We start from the raw sequence: 17,898 nt of genomic DNA, 5'->3' as shown, positions 1-17,898 counted from the left end.
CATTGTCACACTCTGTATGTAATTTGTACGGTCGGTTCGGGTTTTTTTCTCCCCGATACATGTGGTCGCACCTTCCATGTTATTATCATGCTTTGCTCGATATTTCGCAACGAAAGAGCTTCCTTATTTAAGACAGGTGCATCGGCCAGTGGCGTGGCCTCAACCAGTTCCATGGCTCACGAACTGGTTTGGTGAAAAATCAGTCTGGATTAACAAATCACGACTGTTAATGATAGAAAAACAGTTACGGCTAGAACGATGACTACTTGATTTTATTTACTAGCCGTGGCTACTTGATACGTTTTACTTTGTCAGGACGTATAATCAATAGAAGTTCTCAAGATTATTGTGAATGAAAAAATATAATACTGAACAACCACATGGGTTGAAAATTATCGGCCGTAACATATATATATGGCGCTAGTTTTCAGTCAGTACTGACCTTCAAAAGAAAGCCGTTAAAATTTCATGATATTTTATTCATAATTTTATGATTTATTGTGCTAAAGGTGACACTACTTTTTTATTTGCAAGACAATGAATCAAAAACAATTTCGTGTTTTAATTATACACTGCTTCTTGAAGGAAAAAATATCGTTCAAGCAACGGCTTGAAAAGTATTATAAGAACTCTGCTCCATCGGAAACAACAATAAAACGTTGGACTGATGATTTCAAACCTGGCCGTAGAGACACCGATGCTGCAAAACGCAGTGGGCGGTCAAATGAGGTGGTAATACCAGAAAACATTTTTAACAAACCCACAAAATAGTTTTGAATCATCGAAAAGTGAAGTTTCGTGAGTTAGCTAACATCGCATTTGACTATAAGAAAACTTTGTTCAAAGTGGGTGCTGAGTTTGCTCACTGTTCACTATATTCGCCGGATTTGGCTCCCGGTGGTTACTGACTACCTCAAATAACTCCTCACCGGCAAGAACTTTCGCTCGAATGAAGCGGCTATCGCTGAAATTGAGGTCTATCCTGAGGCAAAAGATAAATCGTTCTACAAAAGTGGTATTGAAATGCTAAAGCGGCGCTGGAATGATTGTGTCGCTTTTGATGGAGATTATGTTGATGAATAAAGCCAATTTTGAACAAAGAAATCGCGTTACGGAATAGTATTACGGCCCAAACTTTTCAACCCATGTACACAGTAATATAAATTATTAGGTGTTTGCATGTATTTTGATCAGCGATATCTATCGGTGAAAATGCGAAGTATCAATGTTAAACAACCTAACAGAAAGACAGACAGATATTTGTCTGCATAAAATAACAGTTTTCCATTTAGTATTGAGTTATTCAATATATCGGGATATAGAATAATTTCATTGTTTAATTTGTGAATAATGTGATTTGAAATCTGCTGCCCAATTCAGTCAAACTTGTTTGGAAATTCATGGTGATCTTGTTCTTATGGTTATATCCCATATGTTTTGGTTTCAATGATTTGAAAGAGACGATTTTTAAAATACAAACATGCAAGACTTATCGGACGAAAACCCAGCTTAAACTCTCAAAGAACCTTCAGACAGCTTAGCAGACGATAAATCAATTGTTTCGAATTGATTATGTCTAATGAGAAGATGGAAGAGAAATTGCCGCTACACGAATTGACTAAAAACGCCATTTCAACCGTCTCAATATTGCGGTTCCAATGGTGTCGGCCAAAACTAAAGAGTTTGTTTGTGGTGTATTGTACTGGCGATGAAAAGTGGATCTATTATGATAATCCTCAATGATATGTTAGTCCTGGAAAGTGATATCTCACATGATAACGATTAACCACATGCTACAAAAGTTGTAAAGGAGCCCTAGCACTAATACAATAATGACCGAATTCATTGCTTCATGTGTAAATAAAGTTAAGAGTACATGATGATGAATAAAAACGAACGTTGATGAAAATGATGAAGAAGAATAAAAGAAAAAGCGACATTATATTTTATTGTAATGTTTTATTCAACCAAAGCTTATTACTAGTTAATGTCCTGTCCATAAATAGAAACACTTAATAAAATATTAATTATATTCAAACAAAAAATATACAATTTGTCCATTGCAAAATAAAACCAAAAAATTATAAAAATAAGTTAAAAATGCTAGAAAAGTTTCTCAACCTAAACCCAATAAAGTAAACAAATTTTATTCCTCCGTTGGAAGCCATAAAACAAAATAAAAAGCGAAATACATGTCCATAATGTCGTAAGAACTCATTTCAATTTTACAGTATTCTTTCTATTCCGATTCGCGCGGTTTTGTGATTCACTCGTTTTTTCCTTCTGTTCGAAAAAAATGTAACGTTTCACTATTAGCAATAAAGCTAAATACACGCGTCCGACATTCCTGCATATCTTTAATATATTCAAAACCAGTTTTTTTTCGTGTTGAAATCTTTGGCGTAGTACGAGTTCATTGTTCAATTCATTTATATCAATATCATAATTATATATGTATAATATATACTTATGTAATATTATATTACGACACTAATTAAGATCCTGCTGTTTTTTTAAATATTTAATATGATTTATTTTTAAAAAGTATTACTAACCGCTATAGACACACATTTTTCAATTTTTTTCTTTCATATAGGAAGTGATTCATTTTTGAGTCCCATTTTATTTTGTTCAATTTTTTGAAATTGCACATGCACCTTTTATTTTTCTTGTTCAAAGATTATCAGCTAGAACCAAATGGTCTTATGGTTTGGGATAGTGAAGTGTTTTGCGAGCAACAAAGACTCTGGGTTACGACTGGGTAGGTATTTTATCAAGGTGTTGTCGTGATCTAAGGCGCCTAGGGAGAACTTTACACTGAGCATGTTCGTGAAACTCTTCACGAACGGGATGCCTGTTTCGAGGTGAATGTTGAATGGACGCCGTAGAGGCAAACTGGATGGACTAGCATTTTATACAGAGTCGCTTTCTGGGGGATTGGAAGCTTACTTTTGCTGCAAAGGAGTGGGAAGAGTAGACTAAACACGCCATTGCCTTTGCAGGTATTAAGCGGTGAACTCTGTCTTACGCTGGAACAGAATAGCCTGAGTTTTGCTCGGGTTTATCTGCATCCGCCAGAATTTGTACCACGCAATCGCTTGGTTCAGTTGGACTTGAAGTCTGTCGCGCATAGCGTCGGCACTGTAACTGGTTGTTAAGAAAGCTGTATCATCTGCATAAAATGATTTGTAGGAAGGTTTGTGGAGTGGGAAATCAGCCATATAGAGGTTGAACAGGGCAGGGGTAGTGGAGCACCTTGCAGGACTCCTGCGGAGATCTGTTTTCGAGTGGAGACTGTGTCACAGATCCTCACTTGAAAGGAACTGTCGTCCAAGTATGAATCAATAAGGGAGATTAGGTCATTCGGTAGACCAAGCTGTTTCGCTAAGTGTGTAATACCGTTTTTTCGTCAAGTTTGGAAAGTGAACTAATCAGGCTGATGGGCTTTATTTTACTTTGGACATTTGGTTTAAATACGTTAATTCCAATCTATTGCGGTGATATATTGCAGAGGAAGAAAGCTTCAAACCATGAACATTCGGAAGGAGCAGAAGATGTTAATACAAGACTCCAGAGCTGACCCCATGGTCAATTACACTTAGTTATATAGTTTATTTGTATTTTTTCAGTCTGTTATGATATATCGTTATTCCATTTAGTATAAAAATAAAATAAAATATAAATTAGTATCACTTTTCAATGACTTTACCACTTAGTACACTTCACTACACAAGTACACAAGATAAAAAGGTTTGCTTCTCGAATCTCGAGTCTTGTTGCGAATCTCTTAATTCCCTCTAGGAGAGTTGGAATCCAGAAGGTCTTGGTTTAATTGTTGTTATGGTACCTGAGTGCATCCATAATACTTCTTAGAATATTATTCTGAATATTAGTATTTGCTTGTACTGCAGCAACTTCTACTTCTTCAAATACTCCTTCCAACGAAGTTTTGCAAGGTTCATCCCAAGGTAGTTAGCAATAACAGTATTATTCATATTTATTCGTATATAAACATTTTGATTTGGATGAATTCAACATGAACTGATTTATTCTCATTGCCTTTTATTCTCCATGCATTTATTTATATTATTATTGTCTTTACTGGCAACTGTTGCATATTTTGTGTATTTCACTGTTAAGAAATCTTCTTCTTGCTGTTCTTGCTTCTCTGTACTGTAAATATCTTGGCTGAGATGTAGCAGTTTAAGTGATCGATGATATTTTACTTTCTTTGATGGTTATCCAGGTCTCGGTATCATAATAACTTCAGCCATTATCAAAACATCCGGGACATGTTTTAATAGGAAAGCTGCAATGATCAAGTTAGTGTGTTTTATGATTCCCTTTCTTGGTATATTTTACAGTACTTGTCTGGTTATTGGGTCATAGCCCGGTGTTTTCTTTGGACTGTTATGATATGATACAAGGTTTTTTTCAAATTAGATCCCTTTCGATGTCGAAATCTAATCTTAATACGAATTTTCACCCCTACAATTTATAGTATTCAAATGGTAAGAAACTTTTAAGAACTTTTCAACATTCAAATGGTAAAGAACTTTTTAACTGAACAATGTATGTTTTAGGTGTAAAAATTCCGCGAATACTTGTTTTTTAAAGCTTGGCATTTTAAATCATTCCGGGAAATAATAGATACTGAATTTCAAGTTGATAAATAAATGTTGATAAAAATGTGTGATCTTTTAAAAAATATATAATCTGTGTATACAGCGTTTACAATGAGGTTATTTTTTATTTGCATTGGATATCTAATATACAATATCGATAATATATAGATACATTTTTATAGTTGCAGAAAATTAAAATCACACAATTTTTATTGATTAAATATGACTTTAAATCGACATAAAGGGAAACCAATTTGTATTTCTGTATATTATCTGAAAACGTCCTTTGCTCCTTTAATACTTATTAATTTATATTGCTTCAATATTTTGCTGTTTTGAATTGTTACCCATATTTTTCTTCTTAATGGTCGTATGTAACACTATCGACAATTATTAGTTATTTTTATTATATTAATTTTTTTGTTATATTTTAGAGTTCTATCTGACTTTGGACTGAACTTACTGCTTAACCTGAGCTTTGAACCAAGGTTCTCGGCATTAAGGCTACCGAAAATGGAGTGTAATCAGACTTGGAAATCATCCCAGAAAACATCCGGTGTTACCGAACCACCTCTTCTGGTTACTAGCGTAATGGGGACGATTTTAATTATCGTATTTTGCATTCTTGGATAATTATAATTATAAACAATGCCAAACAGAAATATAAAACAACCATGCTATAGGGACTCGAACCCACGCCTATCGCAATAATAGTAGAACCGTCCTGTTACCTTGACCATTTCGCCAACCAAGCCTCGGATATATATATATATATACATATATATATATATATATATATATATATATATATATATAAAGAATTTAGTTGAATACAAAAATTAGCGATATTAATTATTGGAAAGTTTCTCTATTTGTTATTGATACCGTATGCTCAAAAGTTAATTAAATCATTTATAGATGATACAATACATTTTAAAAAATATGAAAATATAACTATACTGATACCAACTTCTGATTTATATTGAATCATCATTCGATGAGACATCCAAGAGCGATTTGTATGTAGAAAACGACTGCAAAATAGTGAAAACACCATTAAAATTGTTATAGTGTCAACTTACGTTAGATCAAACAGAAAAGAAAGTGTCTGTCATGTCGAACTGGTTTCAGTTTACTGGTTCGATAAGACCATCTTCATTCCTAATTTAAATAAAAGCTTTGGTTTGAATGTTTATTTATGACTGCGTAACAAACACGATCAGTTATTATTGGTAATTAATTAATAATAAATGTATTTTATGGATTCTTTATTTCAACTGATATTAAATACACAGTTGTAGTAAAATGAATAATGAAAAAACAATAAAAACAATTAGCTTTATTACTAATTTCTTTAATGGTCGAAATGAAATAAATAATTAATTTCTATATTTATTTCTTTCATTTTCATTTATACTTTTGCATTTAAATGATGACAATAAATAGAAACATTTAGTGTCGTTATTTATTAACATTTATTGCCTCCGTTGCAATCATTCAAAATATAAAATATATGCTGCATATCGATATAACTAGCATTATGCATTGTTCACATTTAACAATTATAGAATTTAATCGATTGGTAAAATAAACTCCGATACGATTGTTATGATCTGTTAGAATTTGTTAAATTCAACATTTAATTCGAGTTTATCACATAAATGATACAAAACTGGATCTGAAAAACTTACTTGTTTATAACACAGCCTATCCTGAACGTTAGTCTTGCACATACTTTCGAAAATCATTTGCAACTCAATCGAATCAACAACGAAAACAAACCAAAATAGTTAGAGCCACATCGCACAAAACAACAAAATAAAATCCGTAAGTTGGCGGCCTAAACAAATGCTATCGCGTGTCAACACATCGCGACACCCGCTGGCGATCTGTCACACGGTAGAATTACGTAAGACGAGCGAACAAGTGAAACGGCAAAGTCAACTGCGATCAGTTAGACAGTCGGTCGACTACTGACCGAGGCGGGCTTCGAGCGACGATCGTGGCCGACTGGGATTTTGGGCGCGTGGTATTCCGCCGGTCGCGGTTTGGTTTCTGTCTGGCGCACGCTTTTAGTGGTTCGAATCAAAACAACGGCAAAAAAACACGATCGTGTGTGGAATGAGATTCGTGTTAATTCCCCAAAAAAAGTTTCATACTTTTTTCCTTCTTTATTAGAGTTCTCCAGAGTTTATTCTTGAATATAGTTCCAAATTAGCTGATGTTAAAATATAGAGTTGGGAGATTTAATTAGCCGAGGCCATTGGAATAACTTTATTTTTAATTGTATACATTAAATGAACCAGTGAGAAGCTTCAAGGTATGGAGGTTTCCAATTTGTTTGTGGCTGATCTTAGACAAGATTTTAAAACACGTCAAGAAACAACCATATTAGTAAGAGAGTAAGATCAAGTGGTGTCTTCTGTGATAGACTAAGTTAAGGGTGTCGGCCGCGATATTACATATTGCTCTTTCGATATATCGATATTCAAAAAAATTTATAGAGGTGAATACAAAATGTCGATATGAAATCGTGCAAAATTCGCTTGATGTCCGGGGGGGAAAAACTTAAAACACATGCATCGAATATAAAATTTCTCCATTTCAGTCCTATTTTTCCACGCAAAATTCACTTGATGACCGAGTGACCTTTAAATCTAACAACAAAAATTCGATACCCTCCTTTAAAAACCCTAGGTTTTCAATATCGATATTTTACAAAGAATCGTTTTCAGCTATCGATACTTCGAAAAAAAAAATCGATATATTGGACAAAAAATATCGGCGAAAAATATCTATATTTTTTCGACATCCCTACTTTAAGTTTGTCACTTGTCAGTGGTATGTTTAATGCCTCAGACCATAGAAAAAATTGAAATTTCACGGTATAGGCGACCTTGGGGAAATGTTTTGTTTAGTTCAATCAAGGGTAGCGCTGCGATCGCAAATTATGATTGGCTAGTTTAATTTCCTGCTGCCGCCACTAACATGGAACGTGATTGGTTGATCAAATTGTGTGAAGTCAGCATGTTCAATGGACGTCCATTTTTTAGTTTGTTGTTTGAAAGTTTTGGTTTTTGTGTTTTTGTTTAGATCAAGAAATCTTCGTTTTACGTTGTGCATATTTTCTGTTTTACATTAATTATTATGGAGTAATGATATAAAAAATGATGACAATGCGTCAGTGTAGTAAAAGATGTAGTGTAGCGACAAAGAATGAGCTCTCTCCTTTCCAAAAATGGGTTGATCAAGTAAATAGTAATAAGTTACCTGGATAAACCAAAATGCAAATATATCAATCATGGTGTCTGTCGCGGACATTTTAGTGAAAAATTTAGAATTACCCTTACTTCACGAACAGATATTAGGGTAAATGCATATCCAATATTGTTTTTATCAGGTACATATAATATTATCTATCTACTACATGTCTGTTTATATATTGTTTGCTTACAGAAAATCAAAACCTACTTATGAAGATGTTAGTAGTAATAAAATTCAGTTAATCTACTATGTTGTTCGTATGCTGTCACTGTGATGTCTCTACATAAAGAAGTCTTACAAAAAGGTAATAATTAAGACAAGTGGATAATTAGTAGTAATAAATACTAGTTTTAATTGTAAAATATCCCTAAAATATTTGTAAAACTTTAATTTTTAAAACAATCAGTGTTCAATAATTTTATAGTAGAGCTATTGTATATTTAAATTTGATTGCCTTGTTAAGAAAATATTTGTTACAGTGCCATTAATTAAAAATTTAATTGGTACTTTGGGGATGTATTACCTTAAAGAAATCTATTGTGTCTAAATTTACAAATAACTACATTTGTTTAACAAATCTTAACCAAGATTGCTTAAAGAATTTTGTTGGATCTATTAGAGGTCATGAAGGCAGAAACAGCATCCTTTACCTAGTATGTTCGAGAAATCTTTAAAATGGTTCATCATCACTTCAATATTTTCACATCATTCTCCCGGAGAAAATTGTGAAAAAGATGAACATGTTAGATAACTTCTATCCTTTTTTTAGGGGAGATCTAGTACCACTTGAGGTTGTTAAATCACCAGTTGAGTCTATATTTTCAGTTCCAGAGAACTTTGCTCTGAGGAAAACAAGAGTCTAATATTGTATTTTAGTCTTATTTCAGGCTATTTAACAAAACTTCTGAAAAAGAGACAACATGCAATATTTGTCTACATTCTATATTAAGTAATTTCACAGATTAAATACTCTAAAATCTAAATATCTTTAAAAACACATAAATTTTTCAACTGTCCAATCCATAATGCTTTTCAAGACCAAATTTTAAAAGTTATTGTGAGGTGTGATTGTATTTTTGGTTTAATGAAGTTAATGCAATATCAACAGGAAAGGATATAAAGTTTACCTTCAATATATCAGGATAAGTTAGAACTCTAATAGATCCCATAAAATTGATGGCACTAAAGGAATATGGGAAGGCGTTATAAAAGAATTATAGATATTTTAATTTTGCCTAGAATAGAGTTCATAATTGTTTTTTTGCTTTTTGTAATCAGGCGAAATGGCAGACCATTCAAAGCAAAGTACTTTCCTTAGGTTTCTACATAACTATTTTAAACCAACCAATCAAATTCACGTTGTAAGCGCCGCCAATGATTGAACTAAGCAAAACTGTGCCCCACTACTTAGCATTGGAGTTGCACACCCCTGGCCTTAGACTATGATTCGAAATATATATTTCTTTTTATATTGCCGTTATTTTTTATATCTCCTAGTCTGAAATGTTTCTTATTATATTTCTTATTAAATTATTTTAAAAGGATTTACAGCAGATGGTGTCACTGTGTTTTAAATTGTATCGCGTACATTCGTAACCAACTTCATGTTGAAGTTTCACTGACAAGCTTCACTTTTCAGAATCAGTCAGTGTCTGAACTTATACCGAGTAAATCGCATTTGCTAGAAGTTTTACTTATTTTATTTCAATTTGGAGAAAAAGGGCATTCTAGATAACCAATAAAATTTGAAAGCGGGGATTTGAAAGCATCGCTCGATGAAACCATCAATGAAAATCGCTGCTGACTACAACTGAGAAGAGTTAGAAACGAGCACTGCGCCAAAAACAGCGGGAATACGAACAAAGAGATAACAATATTATTCTTCAGCACGACAATGCTCGACCATATATTGCAAAACCGGTGAAAACATACTTAGAAATATTAAAATGAGAAGTGCTACTCCACCCATCGTATTCTGAGGCCTTGTCCCTTCTGATTACTACTTGTTCCGACATATAAGTCGTGACTTGTCTGTGCAGCGCTTCATTTCTCATAAATACATCAAAAAATGGGCCGATTCGTGAATAGCCACAAAAGATACACCGTCCTTTCGAGATAGTATCCGCAAAATTGCAAGAAAGTTGGGAAAAAGTAGCAGCTAACGATGGGCAATACCTTGAATAAAATACATTGTACCGATTTTTCGCAATAAGGCTTCAATTAACATAAATCCTTTAAAACTTATTTATAGGCCCAATAGATGACATGTAGTGATCTCCTGAGTAAAATATCATATTCTAAACTTTGCTTCAAAGTCTAGATATGTGCATTAAGCAGATCGGGTTGATTTTTTGTTATTTTATTTTTGTACTGATTAGTCGGATGATACTCTCATCTTGATTTAAGATCAACTTGATTGGTTTATTAGTCAAATGGTAAAGCCTACTATGACTTATGCGGTGCAAATATGGGGTTGCACTAAAATATCAAAACAACTAGTAATCCAAAACAAAATTCTTCGGTGAATTATCAATACTTATTGGTAAATAGCCAAAGAAGAACGAGACGATGACCTCGAACTCGAATTGATCTACCAAGTTATACAAGATTTCCTCTTAAAACATAAAATTTGGTCAAAGTTCTAGGATAAATCACAGTGCGTGCATACTGATTTATATATCGCACACTTATTGTACTTGTGTACTTGTGTACTGATGCAAGTACAACATAATAGTAACAAATTAATTTGTTAATTAAGATTGTACTGAGCCTATCTAATTTAAAATATAATTAAAAACAGTAATAAACTTGTTAACATTCATTTTTAACTGGGAGACTAAAACATTCACTGGGGTGCAATGACACTCTTAAAGTACCTAACGCTAACACTGAATTGTATTCGTTATGGGCTCTAGAGGGATATAACTTCATTACAATCGTAGTGTAGAGCATCGGCTATAGCCTATTCAAAAATATTTTGTACATATGTCGACATTTGTAAATTCGTTTTAGAATCAGAAAATATTTTCCTTCTCATTTTGTTCTAGTTAAAAAAAGACGCAATGTTGTCTGATTAGTTCGAATACGTAAACGAATGAGCCTGTCAACTTCGTCTGGTCGTCAGACGTATGCAAAATTATTGAAAGCAATAATGATAAGAGGTTATAACTCTAACCTATAAACTATTGTGGCTGTATAATTAACTGTAGTTTTTAGATGTACCACAATGTTAAAATAAATTATACTTAATTTTATTCAATTATTTTATTTAGATTAGAATTTTATTGTATGTCAAAGCCAAACTGAAATAAAACTCAGAGTTTATGACGTATGTACAAAATAACTTTGAATAGACTATAGAACTGTTGAACGAATGAAATGAATCTTCCATGTTCTGTAGAACCAAATTAGCATAACTATAATTTCTACAGCAATATCTTGTTATCTAAGGATAATTAAGCTAGACATCGGTCTAGATGCACGTCAATATATTTAGCAAACATTTAGTTGGGATTTATTTAATTATTATTTGGAATACATTTAAAATTATTTACTGTTGCTTGGAAATTGTAAAAATTCTCTTGACTGAACATTAAACAAGTGAATCGCGAAGACTTTGAAACATATTTTGACGCATTTAATTTACGTAACCAAGACATCAATTAACTTTATTAGCATCATTAAAGACTATTGTTTATCGGTAGTTTGATAAGTTGAATGACGATTGTAGTTCGCTTAATGACGAATTTTGTCAAGATGCGTCAAATTTACTTGCAATCTTGGTAAAAAAAGGTATCTAAAGTAAATTTACAGATCAATGTTTTTCGGTAGTTGCTCGAAGTACCAAAGTACCAAATGTTTTGACGATGTCTCAATGGGAGAAAAAATTGTATTGATCTTTACGGAGAAGAATATTAATATCTATATATCCACAATTATAAAAAAATCAAAAAATAAACATGCGCAAAATTACAAAAAATAAATAAAATATTTTTAACAAAAAAATTGAACGGGCTTCAAAAAATAAATAAGGAACTCACTAAAAATTAAAAAATAATCAAACTTAGTTTTTTAACGCAAAAAAAACATTTAAACTAAGTATCTAAATAAAAATAATCAAAAACCTCATTGAACCTATCTACTACACGTAATTTATGGTATACTGTATACTCACAATTTAGCATAATACCTACCTGTTTATCTATTTACAATATTATTTTAATTACTACAAAGTGACTACTTTGAAGTAGGTGCCGAACCCAAATAGTTATATTAATATAGATTTGTTTTGTTGGTAATTTAATTTTATGTATATGTGACAAACTTATATTATTATTTTTGTATTTTTTGGGCTATGAAAATAAGGCAAATAAGGAACGCTTCAGACTCCGGGGTCTGCTACCTAGACAATAACAACAAAAAGTTATTGACCCCGCTGGGAATCAAACCCGCGACCTCGGTTTAGGACGTAAACGCTTTAACCATTACACCGTTGTCTTCAATATATTTATGAGGTCTTATGTGCTACAGTTAGTGTTTAAAAAGCAAACTGAATGGCTTTTGCACTGACCGACTTCCGATTTTCCGTCACATCAGCTCAGCAATAACATTATACACAAAGATCTGATTATTTTAGATAAAAAATATGTGAAAATGTTATATGTGCCCTTGAAATCTGAGCTTTTCCCTCGATTTCCCCCTTCCTCCAATAGATCCAGATTTGGTACCAATCGGAAATGCATTCTTTCGAATAAAAAAATAATTTTGAAAATCGGCCCACAATTGACTATACAGCCGAACCTAGAACACCCTCCTTTTTCGAAGTCGGTTAAAAAATAGAACAGCTTAGATTAAAATTGGAGAACAATAACACATTCATTATGGAATTCTGCTATATTTCACTGAAAAAAAATCATTCAAAACCACAAAAAAGCAATGGCTTTTTAGTAAATTAAATATATGTAAATCTAGAAAAAATAAAAACCTAACGAATTATTCTAAATTTAAACAATAATAAATCTCTATAAATACATGTAAAAATTAGATACAGGAAATAGATCTTTTTATTTAGAAACTAGACGATTAATTTAGATGTTTACTGTCATCGACTGATGAAACTGGATGAAGCAATAAAAGAAAAATGGCTAGAACTATAATCCTTTACAGCAATGCCAGATCTCATATACATTTCGTAACTCATTGAAATTGTTAGAGCTAGGTTCTAAGATGCAGTCACACTTTCTGTGGAAGAATCCTCTGCCTAGAGGAATTTGCAATTATTCTACGCGAGGTAACGATAGGTAACGTGTGGTGTTACATGATTAGATTTTGTTTCATTGGATTTAATAGGCCAATTTTTCGGCTTATCGATATCTTCTAGCATTACCAGCTTATGTACTTGTTCTATAATTCCGTGCTTATTACAAAACCTAGATTGATAATATGTATAATGTTTATTAAATGTCATTAATTTTATGCTCTTTTCTGGTAGTCTTTGTAGAAGATTTCTTGTTATTAGACCATATCCAGGAGTTTATTTAACCATAATTTCCATCATTATTATTACTTTAATTTTTAGTAGTTTTTTTAATGGGATAGCTTGATTTGAAACGGAATAAAGAATAGGAAATTTTCTTCATCTGTAGATATTTAGTAAAGAAAGACCTAAAAACATTTTTTAGATGATTAGAGAAAGTTACAGTATTTTCTTTATTTCCTCTAGCATAGAAGAATCTCGGAAAGAAATAAAGAAAGAAAAGAAAAACATACAAAATGTATATATAAAGATTATAGTCGAGTTACTTCAAAACAAATTACAAACATTACAAATTAATGAAATATTTCTAAAATAAAATTATAACTTACCAGTCAGATTACTGATTACTGCTTATTTTAAACTTTTACGTCACATGAAGTAACAATAATTGAAATTAAAGTATTAATTAAAAAAAAAATCTATGAGTAGCCCTGCAGAAATCAGAAAAAAAAAGATAAAATGCCATGGAAAAAGAGCACAAGAGTTCGTTTACTTTAGGGTGCGTTTAGGATGGCTATTAAAATAAAGTCTTGATTATGTATCAAAGTTAATCCATGTTGTAAGTTATAATGTTCTAACGCTAAATAAAATGAGAGCTTAAAAGTTAAGAGCTCTTTATTTTTCCCCTATAATATAATAAAAGGCTTTATCGGTTATATTCTTATCGACTTCAATTTAATGATATATACGAGATGTAGTCTAGACGTCTTGACATTACCCAAGAGCTCTTTTTAAGGGTTTTTAATGCATCTCATTTACATGCCTCTTTATATTCATTCTTATTACTTTATAATTATAGCTTAATATAGAGAAAAGTAATAATGGTGTACTACTTTTAAAACAATAAAATTATGCTTTTAATTTTACTTTAATTCTAATAAAATCTTAGTTGATCTACTAATAGTAGTTCTTTATATCTACTAAATATTCTAGTCTGTTCATTTGCTGAATATATTGAAGCGGGTGGACAGAAGCACCGAAAACTCGTGCAAATACTAGTAATAAATAATATAAATACAAAGACTAAACAATGTACTGTCGAGATAAACGAAAGTAAATCTGTTAAATGTGCTAGTTAAATCTATAATACCCAGACGATCGGTTAAGATGAAAAGATAATGTTAAAATAAAAACAGAACCATTAAAATTTATATTTAAAATCATGAATGGCTCCTGTCAAAAGCTGCAAATGTTCACACAAAAGTGAAATATTTTGCCTCTGGCTATAATCAAAGAGTTTTAACTGTTACTGATAAATAGGTTTAAGTAGGTATTAAGCTAAATTGTGTATACATAGTAGGATATAAAATACGTGTAGTAGATAGGCTAAATAATGGTTTTGTTTATATTTATTGACTTATTTCAAAGATTATTATGTACATATTTTATTTTAAAACGTTTTTTTTGTGTTAAAAATCTCAAAGTTCTATTATTTTTTAATTTTTAGTGAGTTCCTTTTTTAGTTTTTTAAGTAGGTTCAATTTTTTTGTTAAAAATATTTTATGTTAAATCCATATTATAATAATTTTTGGATAATACCATAACGATACTTTTTCGCTTAGAATTTCTCTACTACCTATGTAAGAAAAAATAAGAACTAGTTGAACCTCCTTTCCTCATTCAATATTATGTAAGATCAAGTATCTATTAAAAACTATAAATAAATAAGGGAAACAACTTAAAATACGTTTCTCAGAGATGGTAAATTTTATGCTTTGGTGGACGTTATTTAACTAAGACCTTTATATAATATCTTAATCAGTCCAGAAGCTTTAGCAACTTGCTTTGGCAACGCTGGAATGCCATTATGATTACCATACACTCTTTGCCCACCGAGAAAGCAAGAATCGTTTGAAATTATAATTTGAATAACTGTTATGAACCTATGTAATAATCATATATAATCCTCCCATCAAAAGAAGAAATGTTCAAACCTCCCCCTTCGAAACTAAAGTAATTGTTATATCTCATCTGCACATTTCTTAAAATTAAAAAACTAAATTAATAGTTTCCCGAAAATTACGGTTATTCAGAAATTATCAAAAATGTTAATACATTACCAGACAAGCAAATCAATGTTCACCGATGCCATACCTGAAACAGAAAGGAAATTGATTAATATAAAATTAATCATCGACGGCTGAGAAAATAGAAAACAAAACACTACTTTATGCTGGACCGTGACCTGACATAATTCGATTCATTTTACGGTCCTGGTTGTTTAGATTTTTTGTAGCTCTCACGAAAACGAAGGGAGACAAGTGCGTACCAGATGTGAAAAAAAGACGTACCTGCTGGTACAGTTCGGATGGTGTAGAAGGGCCGTCAAGAAAAGACGGTCTGATTCATTTTTATAGAGAAATATGAGAATGTCAACAGTTTCCATTTTAAAATATTTTCTGCAAAATAAATTATGATTATCTGTATTAAGTAGTTCGGTTATATTGATAGCCAAATAAGTGAAATTTTAGCTACTGGTATATTTTTAAAAAATTGTATTTTTGGCATTAGAATTATTTTTTAAACAATTTTAGTATCAAAGTGTAACGCAAATTGATTGATCCCATCACATAATAACACTTTTATGTATCTGAATAGTGATATCAGTGTTACTAATATATCAAGGTGTATTTATGTTAGAATTTTATTCTGATTCTATTGTTCTTTTTACTATAGGTTTAACATAGTTGCAAACCATATTCGTTCTTAATTTATTTATAATATTTCTTCAGCTTTTTAATTCTGTTTGCATATAATTATAATAAGCTTCTAGAATATAGATGTCTGAGATTTAATTCTGTATTATTACTGCACATCTTTGATTTCAAATGACTAAACATTTTACCATGATAAAAAATGTAAATTTATCAATGCAACTAAAGTAATTTATTAACCAATCAATTGAGTTTCAGTAAAAGTGTTATTTATAAACAAATACATTTGATACGATAAGAGACCTGGGAAAACTTATTCCACCGATAAACTGATTAAGAGATGTTTTTAAAAAATCTAGGCTTGTTTTTTGTTTTTATAAAAAACTAAATTCCACCAATTCCAGATTGTTTGTGTTAGATAATGTAAATATATGTTCTTTATAAGAAATCCTTAATTTTAAATAATGACAGTCCAACTCTGTTGAAATTTGCAAAAGTTAATGTGAACTATCATAAATAAGGAGGTGTTGTGGCCAGATGAAAGTAGAGTTTAAATTATGTAGACCAGAAAGGTTAAGGAATAAAACGGGTAAACGGGTGATTCAATCCAAAATATACAAAATGTACTTTTTAAAATAGCTTATTATCATAGCCATGAGGCTTGAGGGTGTTTCTCTGACCATAAAATGGCTATTTCAGTACATATTCTAAAAGAAATAGTTGTATTCTATAATGAAAAAGAACATGTTCTGAGTAGGGAAATTCAAATTCACAGTGACCTGAAACATGCGGTTTAAGAGGTTTTTTACAAAACAAAATAGAATGATATTTAACACTCTATTTAAAAAGAACGTTTCCCTGTGATAAGGTCACATAGACAAGATGGAACAAAATAGAGATATAATAATACCTATAGGTATAGTTCAGGTGGTAAGGAAGGACCTTCAAGAAAAGACAGTCCAACAGATTTTTATTGAGAAATATGAGAATGTCAACATATTAAAGCATTTTCTTTAAAATAAATTATGACTCTTTGTGTTTAAGTAGTTCGATGATATTGATAACCAAACAGGTGAACTTTTAACTACCGGTATATTAAAAAAATACATTTTTGGCATCAGAATAATGTTTTGTTAATTTTAATATCAAAATGTTACGCAAATTGATTGGTTCATCTACTAATAGTAGTTCTTTATATCTACTAAATATTCTAGTCTGTTCATTTGCTGAATATATTGAAGCGGGTGGACAAAAGCACCGAAAACTCGTACAAATACTAGTAATAAATAATATAAATACAAAGACTAAACAATGTACTGTCGAGATAAACGAAAGTAAAACTGTTAAATGTGCTAGTTAAATCTATAATACCCAGATGATCGGTTAAGATGAAAAGATAATGTTAAAATAAAAACAGAACCATTAAAATTTATATTTAAAATCATGAATGGCTCCTGTCAAAAGCTGCAAATGTTCACAGAAAAGTGAAATATTTTGCCTCTGGCTATAATCAAAGAGTTTTAACTGTTACTGATAAATAGGTTTAAGTAGGTATTAAGCTAAATTGTGTGTACATAGTAGGATATAAAATACGTGTAGTAGATAGACTAAATAATGGTTATTTAACATTCTATTTAAAAAGAACGTTTCCCTGTGATAAGGTCACATAGACAAGATGGAACAAAATAGAGATATAATAATACCTATAGGTATAGTTCAGGTGGTATAGAAGGGCCTTCAAGAAAAGACGGTCTAACAGATTTTTATTGAGAAATATAAGAATGTCGACATTTTAAAGTATTTTCTTTAAAATAAATTA

The 17,898-nt window shown here is 31.3% G+C and overlaps 1 protein-coding gene and 1 long non-coding RNA gene across 3 annotated transcripts in view; both read right to left on the bottom strand.

The window, feature by feature from the left end:
• The window catches only part of LOC143206520 (rho GTPase-activating protein 20), a 367,199-nt gene that overhangs the window by 59,857 nt on the left and 289,444 nt on the right, over positions 1 to 17,898 (bottom strand). The window contains exon 1 of one of the 2 annotated variants that reach the window (XM_076419100.1): positions 6,317 to 6,682. The exons of the other annotated variant lie outside the window; for it this stretch is intronic. Within the exon in view, the coding sequence (XP_076275215.1) occupies positions 6,317 to 6,373 (57 nt within the window). The 5' untranslated portion in view covers positions 6,374 to 6,682. Of the gene's footprint in view, positions 1 to 6,316; positions 6,683 to 17,898 lie in introns of those variants that run through there. 2 annotated transcript variants of the gene reach the window in all.
• Positions 1 to 17,898, bottom strand: part of LOC143206535 (uncharacterized) — a 553,256-nt gene that overhangs the window by 301,642 nt on the left and 233,716 nt on the right. The gene's annotated exons all lie outside the window — the stretch shown is intronic.

Source organism: Rhynchophorus ferrugineus, unplaced genomic scaffold, assembly GCF_030347505.1.
Source record: "Rhynchophorus ferrugineus isolate W39M unplaced genomic scaffold, kcgeb_rfMv2 rfM1, whole genome shotgun sequence".
NCBI lineage: Eukaryota > Metazoa > Arthropoda > Insecta > Coleoptera > Curculionidae > Rhynchophorus > Rhynchophorus ferrugineus.
The sequence above is the reverse complement of the archived record's forward strand: the minus strand, read 5'-3'. Positions and strand labels throughout refer to the sequence as shown.